The sequence below is a fragment of the Mustelus asterias genome, chromosome 14, assembly GCF_964213995.1.
Source record: "Mustelus asterias chromosome 14, sMusAst1.hap1.1, whole genome shotgun sequence".
NCBI lineage: Eukaryota > Metazoa > Chordata > Chondrichthyes > Carcharhiniformes > Triakidae > Mustelus > Mustelus asterias.
Genome location: NC_135814.1, coordinates 15,714,523 through 15,729,119, shown reverse-complemented (window position 1 = coordinate 15,729,119; position 14,597 = coordinate 15,714,523). Strand labels below are relative to the sequence as shown.

Genomic DNA, 14,597 nt, shown 5'->3' with positions numbered 1-14,597 from the left:
GAATGAAATGTAGCTTTGCACTAGGGCCCATAGCAACCAGGAACTGTATGAAGACAACTCAAATGCATTTCAAATCTGGATTTAAACCTCAGCCATGAGGACGAAAGGGCGGTACTTCAGCCACCTAATTGATGGTGCCGGGGTGCGGGTGCGGACAACAAACTTCCAACTTTGGTCCTTCAAGATAAGTAACCTCAGTTGGTCTGATTTGTTTCTTTACATTCGCAGCATTCCTACTTCTTTGCCTTTGAAGGGAATTAAGACAGCTGGGATAGAAAATGGGGAAGCAGAATCATGGAATAACACAGTACAAGAGGCCATTCAGCCCATCAGGTCTACATCGGTTCTTCCAAAGAGCCATGATCTGAGTGAACGGTGCTGTAGGATGGTCTATTCCTGATATTTCTGACCCTCTTAACACAAGCATTGCTGCGCTGATGGTTGCCAGGAGACAAATGTGGCATTTTAATTCCTTTCGGGAACTGTCACACGAGGACAAATGTGGAATAGCATAATGCTTTCTTAATTAAATCTTCTGCTGTCTACCATATTAAAAGCACAAGATTGAAAATGGCAGATTTATTTCCATACTTTGCAAATCTATTGAGAATGTTTGCATAATTAAAGTGACAATGGCCCTCAAAATTGCACAACTGTACCAAACGTATAAAATAATTTGCTGGGAATGGATGTAGGTCAAAGGTTTTGTATTTGAATTGCATAGTTCACTAGGTTTGAACTGTGTTCTTTTATTGCTGGGGTCTCGGTTCAGAACGAGCAGAGACTGTTGATACTGACAAATCGCCTCTGGTTCGAAGACCTTTGGACAGCCTGTATCAAGATTCTAGTATATGCGAGTCCAAGCCAAATCAACTATAAGAATGTTGGTCTCACTTGGGGAAAGAACAAGGAAGGGTGGTATGAGATATAAAGCATTGTGTTTTTTGTAAGCCTGGGGTTGGGAACTAAGGCACATCTTGGGAACAGAGTAGAGGGAGCCTTAACTATCAATAATGCTGTTTCAATGACAAATGTCATAATCAGTTCCTGGATTTCTTTGTGAAGGGAAGGAATTTAATAACTTAGTGGTGGGGGTGGGGGGAATCCTTGTTCTGCACATCGAAAACTAGGTCCAAAGATGTGCTGCCTTGCACTCATGTCATCATTTACACAAGCAGCTTCTACATGGCACGGTGCTGCAAAAAATATTTTTAAGTTTTTTAAAGTTTATTTATTAGTGCCACAAGTAGGCCTACTTTAACACTGCAATGAAGTTACAGTGAAAATTCCCTTGTTGCCCTAACTCTGGCACCTGTTTGGATACACTGAGGGAGAATCTTTTAGCATGGCTAACGCGTCTAACCAACATGTCTTTCGGACTGTGGGAGGGAACTGGAGGAAACCCACACAGACACGGGAGAATGTGCAGACTCTGCACAGACAGTGACCTAAGCCGGGAATCGAACCCGGGTCCCTGGCGCTGTGAGGCAGCAGTGCTAACCACTGTGCCATCATGCCAGCCATATTCAAATATTCAAAGCATGCAATGTTATTTCAGTCACTAAAGCAATTTGCAGGTATCATGACACAATGTTCAGCTCCAAATTCAACCGAGAATTGTACTGAGACAAGCTCCAACTGTTGGCCATATGTGAATACGTATCGAGAATACATTTAGAGTCTGTTCACTTGTTTCAAATAAAATTTGATTATAGCTGATTGGTTGTATAATTTGACATGCTTTTCACACTGATACAAGCCAAAGAGACTTTAATAGGGAAATTAGCTACACTTGCAATTATATTCCTGTGAAGGGTTTTGGACATTTTTTATTATGGTAAAAGATGCCTTACAAAAACAAGTCTGGATACTAGTGACATTAAGGGACATGGGGATAGAGGGAAAAATGGCATAAGAGGTAAATGGTCAGCACCATCTCTTTGAAAGGCGAAGTGGGCTCAATGGGCCAAATGGACTACTCGTGATCCTTTTCCCCCCACGTTTCTAAGTTGCTGCAACAACAATTGGCTCTAAAATTCTGAACATAACGTAGGTTTTAAACAGGCGGTCAAAAAAGAAAATGCTTCTTTACTCGGTATCCCTCGTGACCAACAAAAGTTGTTTGGGAGTATGGAACTTCTGAAAAAAGAGACAGTTTTTGTTGAAGCTTTTTGTCTTTAATGTCCTGATGAATGCAGGGTGAAAAATTTTGTGCTTTTTTCAGCAATGACCTACAATAATTGATAGGGGAGGGGAAAATTTGTATTTTGTGTTGATAGCAATTGCTGCAATGCCCAGGATGAAACAGCAAGGGTACGATTTTGAAGAAATGAGAAAATGCCTCTAAGACAGGATATAATTTCCTCTGATTATAAAAAGAATTATCACCCAAAGCACAACTATTGGCACAACTCCACTTCACAGTGTGACAAAAGAGTGGATGGGGCAACAATTTCTTGTAATACGGAGGGCAAAAAAGAAAAAAACCACATTATGAGGAAAGGTTGAGGGAGCTAGGGCTGTTCTCTCTGAAGTGGAGGAGGCTGAGGGGAGCTTAATAGAGGTTTATAAAATGATGAAGGGGATAGAGTGAACGTTGAAAGACTATTTCCTCGGGTGGATGGAGCTATTACAAGGGGGCATAACTATAGGGTTCGTGGTGGGAGATACAGGAAGGATATCAGAGGTAGGTTCTTTACGCAGAGAGTGGTTGGGGTGTGGAATGGACTGCCTGCAGTGATAGTGGAGTCAGACACTTTAGGAACATTTAAGCGGTTATTGGATAGGCACATGGAGCACACCAGGATGATAGGGAGTGGGATAGCTTTATCTTGGTTTCAGATAAAGCTCGGCACAACATCGTGGGCCGAAGGGCCTGTTCTGTGCTGTACTGTTCTATGTTCTATGAATGCTCTGATACTGAAACAGAATATATCGAAATGGGCAAATGCAGATTCATCTGCTTCTGTGGTGAGAACAGTAGAACATATCCTCAAACATTGAATTAAAAGTTTCAAGTTTATTTATTAGTCACAAGTAAGGCGTACATTAACACTGCAATGAAGTTACTGTGAAATTCCCCCAGTCGCCACAGTCCGGTGCCTGTTGAGGTCAATGCACGTCTTCCAGAATGTTGGAGGAAACCCGAGCACCCGGAGGAAACCTATGCCGACATGGGCAGAACGTGCAAACTCCACACAGACAGTGACCCAAGCCGGGAATCGAACCCAGTTTCCTGTCGCTGTGAAGCAGCAGTGCTAACCACTATGCCGCCCCATGAAACACCTCCTCTGCCAGTAGCTCATTGACCTATTGTGTACATCCAGCACTGCTTATTTTTTTACTCAATGGCCAGGATTCTCCGATGTCGCTACCACTGCCAGCGAAGGTGGAGAATTTGGCGCTCTGCCAAATATCCATTCACTGCAACTGGAAGGGAGAATCCCAGCCGCGAGCGAGGTCAGAGAATTCTGGCTAATATCTTTTGGGTGGAGTTCTGGAAATAAGCCATGCGAAATGCAAGTTTATAAAAAAAAGCAAGTCAAAATATTGACAAATAGGCTTTACTGTATATAGTGAGGCTCTACCTGAATTAATATTTCAATAACCTTTCTGCAACTTAAAAAACTGCACTTTTCGGAGTTAGATAAATGATATAATCCCAAACTTACCATCCAGGATGGCCCACTGCCCATCGATTTCTGTGTGCTTCAAGTAAGAGTCTTCAATCGTTGGATCATAATCGGGCACAAAAATCTTCTGGAAGAACTGGATGGTGAGAGCACTTTTTCCAACGCCGCCGTCTCCCACCACCACAAGTTTGTACGTGGGGAGATTGTCACTTGGAACCGCACTTGTTGCCATGTCTTAGTTTAACCTGCAACATGTAGAAGGATAGAAAACTGTTAAAATCAGAACTTTGTTTTAACTGTAAATGCCATTGTTGTTGGCAGTTTCTTCACAATGCCCAAGGGTTCACATATTAGGAAAAGCTAAGGAGACACAGAGATGCTTAGAGGGGGTCTCGAGGTGATGTGTGTTCACAAATGGTTGAACAGAATTTCATAATTTGATAGTTGAACATTTTCCAATGTTTCTACCTCCAAAAAGCTGCATACTTTCCAAAGTCTATACAGTGCCATTGGGAGAATGTTTTTAAATTCTCACCCCTGTGCCTCCATGGCCGCCCCCATGTCTGTAAGCTCATTCAGTTCTTCAGCTAACTGAGATATCGCTCCCCCTTCCAATTTTAGCCTCTTGCACATCCCCAGTTTTCACTGCTCCACAATTGGCAACTGTGCCTTCAGCTGCCATGGCCCTAAACCTTGCCACCTTTTTACCTGCCAACCCAATTGCAGTTTTTTAAAAAAAAAAGAGTTTTCACTTTGATGTTTCTCTCACCCATGTTCTTACCCTACCCATTTATAATCTACAGTAACTCCCACAGAACGAATTGGGCCAGTTGCCAATCCCCTTCCCCTTGCCAGAGCCTTCAGTGGCCTTGGCTGCAGGCTCTGAAATTTTTCCCAAAACCACTACGATTCTCATAGAATCTTAGAAAGCCTGCACTGCAGAAGGAGGCCATTCGGCCCAGCGAGTCTGCACCAACTCCGTGACAGAGCAGCTTACCCAGGTCCACCCCACCCTATTGCTGTGACCCCATGCATTTACCCCACATCTCTTTAGGCACTAAGGGGCAAATTAGCAAGGCCAATCCACCTAACCTGAGCATCTTTGGACTGTGGGTGGAAACTGGAGCGCCTGAAGGAAACCCACACAGACATGGGGAGAACGAGCAAATTCCACACATAGTCACTCAAGACCAGAATCGAACCCTGGTCCCTGGTGCTGTGAGGAAGAAGTGCTAACCACGGCGCCACACCATCTCTCTAACTCTCTTCCACTTTGACTGAAATGGGAGACCCCTTATTTTTATTTTGTGTCCCCTTGTACTAGTAGAGAACGTGAAGAATCTTTTCCCAGCCAATGCCTGGTGGCAGGATCTTCCAGTCTCGCCGATGTCAATGGCTTTAGCTGTCGCTCGCATTCTCCCGAGCTGGAAAGTTTGAGCCTTTGGAATTCTTTTCCCTGGAAAATGGTGGAGGTAGGGTCATTCAATATCTTTGAAGCAAAGGTGGAAAGATTCCTAACTAATAAGGGAGTAAAGGTTATCAGGGTAGGCGGAATGTGAAATTGAGGCCACAATCAGATCAGACACACACTTATTGAAAGGTGAAGCAAGTCCAAGGGGCTGCATAGCCTGCTGCTGCTTCTAATTCACAGGTTTGTATGTTAAGACTCTCCCTAATAGCCACACCATCTTTCAACAAACTTGTGGCTACCCTTTCTCAGTTCCATCGAACCCTACAGTGTCATTCAGCCCATCAAGCCTGCACCGACAACAATCCCACCCAGGTCCTATCCTCTTAAGCCCGTGTATTTACCCTGCTAGCCCTCCTGACAATAAGAGGCAATTTACCATGGCCAATCAACCCTAGCCCGACCTGAATTTTAGGTCACAAGTTCCATTGTTACACACTAGACTCACACTATCGCACAAGTAGGTATTGGGAAATAAGGGTCAACGGCCACAAACGCAACATGCTTGAGCTGTTTTTGAAAGCAACTGATGCCACTGAACTAGGAGAAGCTAACTCCAGCAGAGATAAGCTACCTTCTCCTGAAGCCATTGACTTTGGAAACTGCTCAGCTTTTGGAGACAGAAACACTGGAAAAATATTTAGCTATCAACCTACGAAATTTTGTTCAACCATTTCTGGACACAAGAAAATGCACAGAGTTACAGATATTAGGGAAGTATTGGGGTGCAGTACTTGCGCCTTGTGATTCAGACAAGATTTTAATTCATTCATGGGACATGGGCATCGCTGGCTGGCCAGTATTCATTGCCCTTCCCTAGTTGCCTGATGGCAGTCGAGAGTCAACCACATTGCTGTGGCTCTGAAGTCACATGTAGGCCAGATCACGTAAGGATGGCAGATTTCCTTCCCTAAAGGACATCAGTGAACCAGATGGGTTTTTTCCGACAATCGACAATGGTTTCATGGTCATCAGTAGATTCTTAATTCTAGGTTTTTAAAAATTGAATTCAAATTCCACCATCTGCTGTGGTAGGATTCGAACCCGGGTCCCCAGAACATTAGCTGAGTTTCTGGATTAATAGTCTAGCGATAATACCGCTAGGCCATCGCCTCCCCAAATCAACTTGAACATCTGAAGCGATTTCATTTTTTAAGGATTGCACACAAAAAGCAAGTCCCTTTTGAAAAGTCAAGTGACGGTTACTGGTAAGGAGCGATAGTTGGCAGGGTTGAATGTGTACTTTTGAAAACATTGAGAAATTATGCAGTGTTTGGGGTATATGGGCTTCAAAAAGTAATTCAATGGAACTGCTCAGTGCTATTATAGACTAACAACAACCCATCTACACTTTTCAGCATTCATCTAAAATTAATGATAAAAAAAAGCTTACACAAACTAGAATACTTCATAAGCCTCACAGCATCACATTCATGGGGTCTAGCAAAAAAATTGACATTCAGACTGAGAGAAACACAAGTATTACTGAGGAGTCTGAAGTAGACTGGATAACTTTAGTATAATAGTGTCTTTGTGAGTTAGGCAAAAAAATTGTGCCATGCAGATGGCTGCGTTGTACTGTTGTTCTATAACAAGAGACCTATTAACAATACAGGGTTATATAGGAGACCAGCAATTGCAGTTCAGGTTAGGACTCACCGAATTAAGAATCTATTTAAGAAAAAGTTTTGCTCACTTTTCTCTCCTTGCTCAGTTAACGGAAGTTAAGTAAGTGCTAAGGAACCAAGTGTTTAATTGGAAGATCTTCGCAACAGGGAAAGAAAATGAATGCAGTAGTTCATCGTTACCATGACTCTCCAGTTGCTCCTAAAAGGTGCAAGTTTGATCGGAGTCGGACACACTCTAGTTCCTGCTTCTCCCAGTTGCTGCATACAGCTTTCACGAAATGTTGATTTACCAGTGAGGTCACATGCCTTCATTTCCTTCCTTATTTTGCAAGTCCCTATTCTCTACCTCATTAAATCTCAAAATCTCACAATTCACTGACTTGGCAGCGAGGGGACTTATTCTTAAAAACATTGCCAATTCCGCCAAGTGGTATCCAAATTGATACATCAATTTTCCCCTCCCTCTGGACGAGAGAACTGCGATTGCCAATTCCACCAAGTAGTGTAAAAATTCGTAGACGTCAATTTTTAATTGATTCGCTTTGCTCTCAAAGCCCGCTATCTCAGCCTGCTATACAATATTCACTTCCTCCCGTTGACATAAAGTTCCTCAGGTAATTTGATTCAATGTACACTTCATCATCCAATCTTAAAACAAAATCCAGCGCCACAGTATTCAGCTCTCCAACCCAACATTTGTAGCCACCAGAGACCATAATACACAACACAAAAATACTACCTCGAAAGGCCCAGGTTAACAAGGGTCAGTTCACACGGATTTGCAAATGACATGTTGCTGTTGACGAATTTATTCATGTAATTTAAGAAAAGAACAGAAACTTATCAAAGAAATTGAAACACACACGTTAATTATACATGGCCAGCACTAATAGGAGGTTGGCCAAAAGGCAGATTAATAGTGAACAAATGCTTTTCAAACAAGAGGGACATGAATAGTGGTGACGCTCCCACACTTAAACGTCAAAACCATTGCACTTCTCAATGACTCAATTAAACCAACATAGAAGGAATATAATAGTAAAAATACATGTAAAAGGAGATTCATAGATCATAGAATCCCTACAGTGCAGAGGATGGCCATTCGGCCCATCGAGTCTGTACCAATCACAGTCCCACCCAGGCCGTATTCCCGCAATGCCTCATATTTACCCTGCTAATCCCACTGACACTAGGGTTAATTTAGCATGGCCAATCAACTTAACTTGCACATCTTTGGACTGTGGGAGGAAACCGGGGCACCCGGAGGAAACCCACGCAGACACGGGGAGAATGTGCAAACTCCACACAGACAGTGACCCGAGGCCGGAATTGAACCCGGGTCCCTGGCGCAGAAGGGCAGAGAGATTGGATTCAAAGCTTGATTTTAACCAAGTCTGTTGAGGATGTGGAGTTTTAAAATGAGTCAGGCTGGACTAGCCATTTACTGTTGCTTCCAGAGCAGGTCAGAGGCTGGGAATTCTGTAGCAAGTAACTCACCTCCCATCTCCCCAAAGCTTACACATCGTCTGCAAAGCACAAGTCAGGAGTGTTTTCTTAAGTTATTTGTGGGACATAGGCGTCACTGGCTGGCCAGCATTTATTGCCCATCCCTAGTTGTCTGAGGGCAGTCGAGAGTCAACCACATTGCTGTGGCTCTGGAATCACATGTAGGCCAGACCGGGTAAGAGCGGCAGATTTCCTTCCCTAAAAGGACATTAGTGAACCAGATGGGTTTTTACAACAATCGACCATGGTTATCAGTAGATTCTAAATTCCAGATATTTTTAATGAATTCACATTCTGTGGTGGGATTCAAACCCAGGTTCCCAGAACATTGGCTGAATTTGTAGATTAATAGTCTAGCGATAATACCACTACGCTATCGCATCCCCACGTGCCTGGGTGTGTGCAAGCTCCAACAACACTCAAACTCAATGCTATCCAAGACAAAGCAGTTCACTTGATTGGCAGCCATCCACTGCCATCGCTAACATTCACCCCATCTACCACCGATGCACAGTGGCAACAGCATACACCATCTAAAGGATGCACTACAGCAACTCACCAAGGCTCTGTCAACAGCATCTTCCAAACCCGCCACTTCTCCTGCCTCAAAGGATAAGGGCAGTAGATGCATGGGTAACACCACAAGTTGCGAGTTCCCCTCCAAGCCACACAACTTCCTAACTTGGAACCATATCGCCATTCCTTCACTGTCCCTGGGTCAAAATCCTGGAACACCCTTCCCAACAGCATTGTGGGTGTACCTACACCACATGGAACCTACACCACTGGAATGATTCAAGGTAGCTTACCACATGGTCCTTGAGGGCAATTCGGAATGGACAGTAAATGTTGGCATTGCCCATGACACTCACATGCTAGGAAAGAATAGTAATTTTAAAAAAGCAATGGCGGTAGGGACATAATCAAAATTCCAACCAACGCCTCTACTTTCTCAGAAGACTAAGGAAATTTGGCATGCCAGCTACGACTCTCACCAGCTTTTACAGATGCACCATAGAATGCATTCTTTCTGGTTGTACCACAGTTTGGTATGGCTCCTGCTCTGCCCAAGACCGCAAGGAACTACAGAAGGTTGTGAATGCAGCCCAATCCATCACGCAAACCAGCCCCCCGTCCACTGACTCTGTCTACACTTCCCGCTGGCTCGCAAAACAACCAGCATAATTAAGGACCCCACGCATCCCAGACATTCTCTCTTCCACCTTCTTCCGTCGGAAAAAGATACAAAAATCTGAGGTCAGGTACCAACTGACTCAAGAACAGCTTCTTCCCTGCTGCTGTCAGGCTTTTGAATGGACTTACCTTGCATTAAGTTGATCTTTCTCTACATCCTAGCTATGACTATAACACTGCATTCTGCACTGTCTCGTTTCCTTCTCTATGAACAGTATGCTTTGTCTGTATAGCGTGCAAGAAACAATACTTTTCACTGTTTGCTAATACATGTGACAATAATAAATCAAATCAAGTTGTGGCCCAGTGAGGTGAGGTTTCTTGCCGCAATTTTAAATTTAAAAAAAATTAGGCCAGAGTAGCCAACAAGGCATGTTCCTATTTTTTGGGAGGATGCACTCTGGCTCAGGTTGTGATTTTACCAGACTCCATTGGGGATCCTCAGCCTTCCCTTCCTCTTACCACTTGCAGCTCTGCGGAAACCCGTGCTCCCAGCACTGGGCGGTGAAATACTGTCTTGGGGTCTCTTGATGTTGGCTCCCTTCCCACCATCAGTCCTGCTGGCATTGGAAGACTGCCCAATCAGAATTTAAAAATGGGGCCCAGAGCTCACACCAAGGAGTCCAAATGGCACCCTGACTGGCTCAAACCCACCTCGGGTTAGAAATTGGGGTTTTAGGTGCTTGGATAGTCAGATCTGAGAGAGAGAGAAAGAGAGAGTGAGAGAGATGAAAATCGTATAAGTCAAATAAAAGATATGAAATCTTGATTTTAGCACATGTACTAAAGTAAAGATGGAATACTGAAGCTATGCACATTATTTGTTGCAGTAAGAAGTCTCACAACACCAGGTTGAAGTCCAACATGTTTATTTGGAATCACGAGCTTTCGGTGCGCTGCTCCTTCATCAGGTGGGTGCACCCTGTTGGACTTTAACCTGTTATGAGACTTCTTACTGTGCCCACTCCAGTCCAACGCTGGCATCTCCACCTCATTGTTATTTGTTACGCCACAGATAGAATATTGTGTTCAGCTTTGAGTGCCTTCTTTTGGGACAATGTCAAGGCCACGGAGAGGAGATTTAATAAGATGTCACCAAAGATGAAGACAGACAAGAGAAACTGGGGCTCTTTCCACGCAAACATGCTGAAAGAACCAAGAGGCTTTGGTAAAGTAAATAGATGGTGACTTAAACTGGTTAGGATATTGAATTCCTGACCATAACAGATAAGGAAAGCAGAATCTATAATAGCTTCTAAAATGGAAGTGGATAATTATTGAAAGATTTGAAGGACATGGGGAATTGGCAGGGGAATAGGACTAAGTGAAGAGCTCAATGTGGGTACCATGATCTAAGGAGCCTCCTTCTGCATTTCAATTCTAGATTTAAGGTAATATGCACATTAGCAAAGCTTAATCTCTGTCGTTCTTTAGCCTGAATTCAAGGAGAAATGCTCTAAAATACTAATGAATTACAAATTGAATTATTTTTCAATGATTTTGACTGTTATTTGAGGGCTCCCTCCTCCTCCCAACCACTGTCCCATTCTGAACTATGAGCAATGGCCTAGTGGTATTATCACTAGACTATTAATCCAGAAAATCAGCTAATGTTCTGGAGACCCAGGTTCGAATCCCGCCACGGTAGCTGGTGGAATTTGAATTCACTAAAAATATATGGAATTGAGAATCTACTGATGAAATCATTGTCAATTGTCTGAAAAACCCATCTGGTTCACGAATGTCCTTTAGGGAAGGAAATCTACCATCCTTACCTGGTCTGGCCTACATGTGACTCCAGAGCCACAGCAATGTGGTTGACTCTCAACTGCCCTCCAAGAGCAACTAGGGATGGTCAATAAATGCTGGCCAGACGGCGATGCCCACGTCCCATGAATGAATAATAAAAAAAAACTTTAAACTTCATCTCAGTCCATTTGTTATCAACCCTTCACCCTTGTCATTGTTGGAGTAACTGAGTCTAAAGGTGACAACCTTCTGGCCAGTTCAGGAGTACAAGCTAGCCTTCCTCCCTACACTCTGTGCGTCTGATACCAGCCTCTTTGTACATCACTCTCTCTCCATCATTGTGCGTTTCGCACTCTGGAAGCTGATCACTAAATTCCTCCGTCTTCTTTATGACCTTGGTGGAAGAGGTGGAGGTGAAGGAACCTAATATTCACAACAGGCACAGACAAACTTTTTGATGGATAAAAATTTGAAATAATATCTCAGTATCCCTCATTTCCATGTGCCTCTGTCATGCCTTGGGACAGCTTTCTATCAAAAGAGAGCTCGTAAAAAAGCCGTTCTTGATGCTCCGGTGAATGAAGTAACTGGGATTAATACTTAACTCCTCAACTCACCAAACACAATTTTGACCCAAAACTATCATTGGAATAGATTAATTAGAAACCATGTATTTCCCAAGAGGAAGGAATTAAAGTGCAGGCAATTTTCTGCATGTTAAGCAAACATCAACATTTACTCAATTCTGCACAGAGATAGAATTGCAGCACAAAATACTGGACAGATCATGTACACAGCAACATCTGTCTGGATAATCTTCAACTTTGATGGCGTGGTAGCCAGAATTCTTATATAAATGGCACATTCGGCCAATGACTCATTTTATGTATATGAAACATCACATAGGACCAGCGGGAACCTCAGAGACACCATCACAGTGACACATTCTCAAACAGCAACAGGCAATGCCTCATCTATTTGAAGAGGAACATTTTAAAATGTGTCGGTGGAAAAAGACCATTGCCCATCAAGAGTGCTTATTTGAATACGACATTTATATAGTTACGCAATCAAGCCCCCTCCTTATAAATACAGCCAGTGAATGTCTATACCTTTAATGTACTGAAGATTGTAATTTACATTGGTTAACACCGCAGCTGATTTGGGCAATTTGGGGGTTTTATTCAGCTTTTCTCAGCAACTATGTTTAGTATCAGGTCATCCTAATTTACGAAAGGGACAGCTAAGTAATGTGATGCCAGTACATCAGGTAAAACAGTCAGAAATAACACATTACCAGTAGGATTTTCCTGGATTCCAGGAGTATAGTACCCAGGCACGCCCAGAGTCAGCCTCCAATACACTCCAACTTGCATTCATATAGTGCCTTGAAATGTAATCAGGAGATGTCCCATGGCACGGTGGCACAGTCTTTAGCACTGCTGCCTCACAGCGCCAGGGATGCGGGTTCAATTCCGGCCTCAGGTCACTCTCTGTGCGGAGTCTGCACATTCTTCCCGTGTCTGTGTGCGTTTCCTCCGGGTGCTCCGGTTTCCTCCCACAGTCCAAGATGTGCGGGTTAGGTTGATTGGCCATGATAAATTGACCCTTAGTGTCAGGGGGACTAGCAGAGTAAATGCGTAGAGTTACAGGGATTGGACCGAGGTGGGATCATTGTCGGTGCAGGCTCGATGGGCCGAATGGCCCCCTTCTGCACTGTAGGGATTCTATGACACTTCAGAAAGAGCATTATCAGGCAAAATTCTGATACTATGACAATAAAGAGATAATATTCAAACATTTGTTGAAAGAAAAAGTGATAGATTTCAATAGAATGAGAAGATTTTTAAAAAACTTTATTCTTTTAAGGGATGTGGGCATCACTGGCAAGGCCAGCATTTGTTACCCATCGCTAACTGCCCCTAAACGGTTTGTTAGGTCACTTCAGAGGGCAGTGACATTGCTGCGGATCTGGGCTCGAATGTAGACCAGGTAAGGACGGCAGATTTCCTTCACTTGAGGGCATCAGTGAACCAGATGGGTTTTTAATGACAATCAATGATAGTTTCATGGTCATCACCTTACAACTTCAGATTTTTAAAAAAATCAATTGACTTTAAATTCTACCAGCTGGTGTGGTGGGATTTGAACCAGTGTCCCCAGAGCCTGAGCCCAAGTCTTTGGATTAGTAGCCCAGTGACATTACCACCAGAGAAGTGGTGGAGAAGTTAGAGTCCAGTACACGAGAACCTAGATTGGTCGTATTCAATGAGGGCGATCTTCTCAGAATTTGACAGGGTGCTGGTTCAGGTGAGAAAACTGGTGTGCTTCTCTCCAGAGAAACAAGTTGGCTTTCACTGCCAGATCTTACCACACTGTCAAAAAAAAAAAGCTGGGCATGTTTCACACCATCATGCAGGGGGCAGCACCTAAATGCGCTGGCAAAGCCCAGCTGCACTGAGATCGGAGCACCATGTTTAAAGTGCTCCTCAATCAGAACATGAATAAACCTTTCCCCCTCCAGCCCATCACGGAGATCTTAGGGGCTCCCCACATTGTCTCCTGCGATCAGAGTCGGATCCTGCACCTTACTCCCTGCTCTGTTGATTGGAGTTAGCATCTCTCCCTCACCCACACACCATAAAAGCCATAAAGACCTTCCCTCCCACCCTCAAACATTGGACCCCTTCCCCTACACAGCACCAACCTGTGCCAGAGGGTGTTGCCAGGCCAACCAACTCAAGAACAGCTTCTTCCCTGCTGCCATCAGACTTTTGAATGGACTTGCCTTGCATTAAGTTGATCTTTCTCTACACCCTAGCTATGACCGTAACACTACATTCTGCACTCTCTCGTTTCCTTCTCTAAGAACGGTATGCTTTGTCTGTATAGCTCGCAAGAAGCAATACTTTTCACTGTATCCCAATACACGTGACAATAATAAATCAAATCAAATCAAATGTCCCTCTCCCTCGAGGGATATACTCACCTTTTACCTCCCCAGGGCAACCCCATGACAGGTTCACATCTGGATGAACCTGTTGTAAACCTCACGTGACACGACATTGGTTTAGTTTGAAAATATGGTGGAGGGGTTCAATATATGGCGAGGGGGGTGGGGTGGGGAGTGTTTAATAAGATGCAAATCTATTAAAATATATTTGAATCAGGTTCCTGCCCCTTGCAGGACTGAATCTGATTATGTCACTTGCAAAGGGGCGGCAAAAATTGGAAGTTGCGATTTCTCGGCGAGATCCGCGACTTTTGGGTTACGCCACATCTTTAGCCACCACTGGCAATCTCATGGACAGCGAGTGCGGGCTCAAGATCCCGCCCATAATTTAGGCATCTAAAGATCAAAATATGAGTTAAATCCAAAAAAAGGAAGCCGTTATTTTCCATTATTCGCAATGGTTTCAT

General features: G+C 43.7%; 1 protein-coding gene across 3 annotated transcripts in view; it reads right to left on the bottom strand.

Moving 5' to 3' along the window:
* LOC144503511 (ras-related protein M-Ras) overlaps positions 1-14,597 on the bottom strand; it is a 59,542-nt gene that overhangs the window by 40,402 nt on the left and 4,543 nt on the right. For 2 of the 3 annotated variants that reach the window (XM_078227911.1, XM_078227912.1), the window contains exon 2: positions 3,672-3,877. In XM_078227911.1, coding sequence (XP_078084037.1) covers positions 3,672-3,864 — 193 coding nt within the window. In that variant the 5' untranslated portion in view covers positions 3,865-3,877. Of the gene's footprint in view, positions 1-3,671; positions 3,878-9,890; positions 10,126-14,597 lie in introns of all 3 variants that reach the window. The other variant, XM_078227910.1, reaches the window with a different exon arrangement.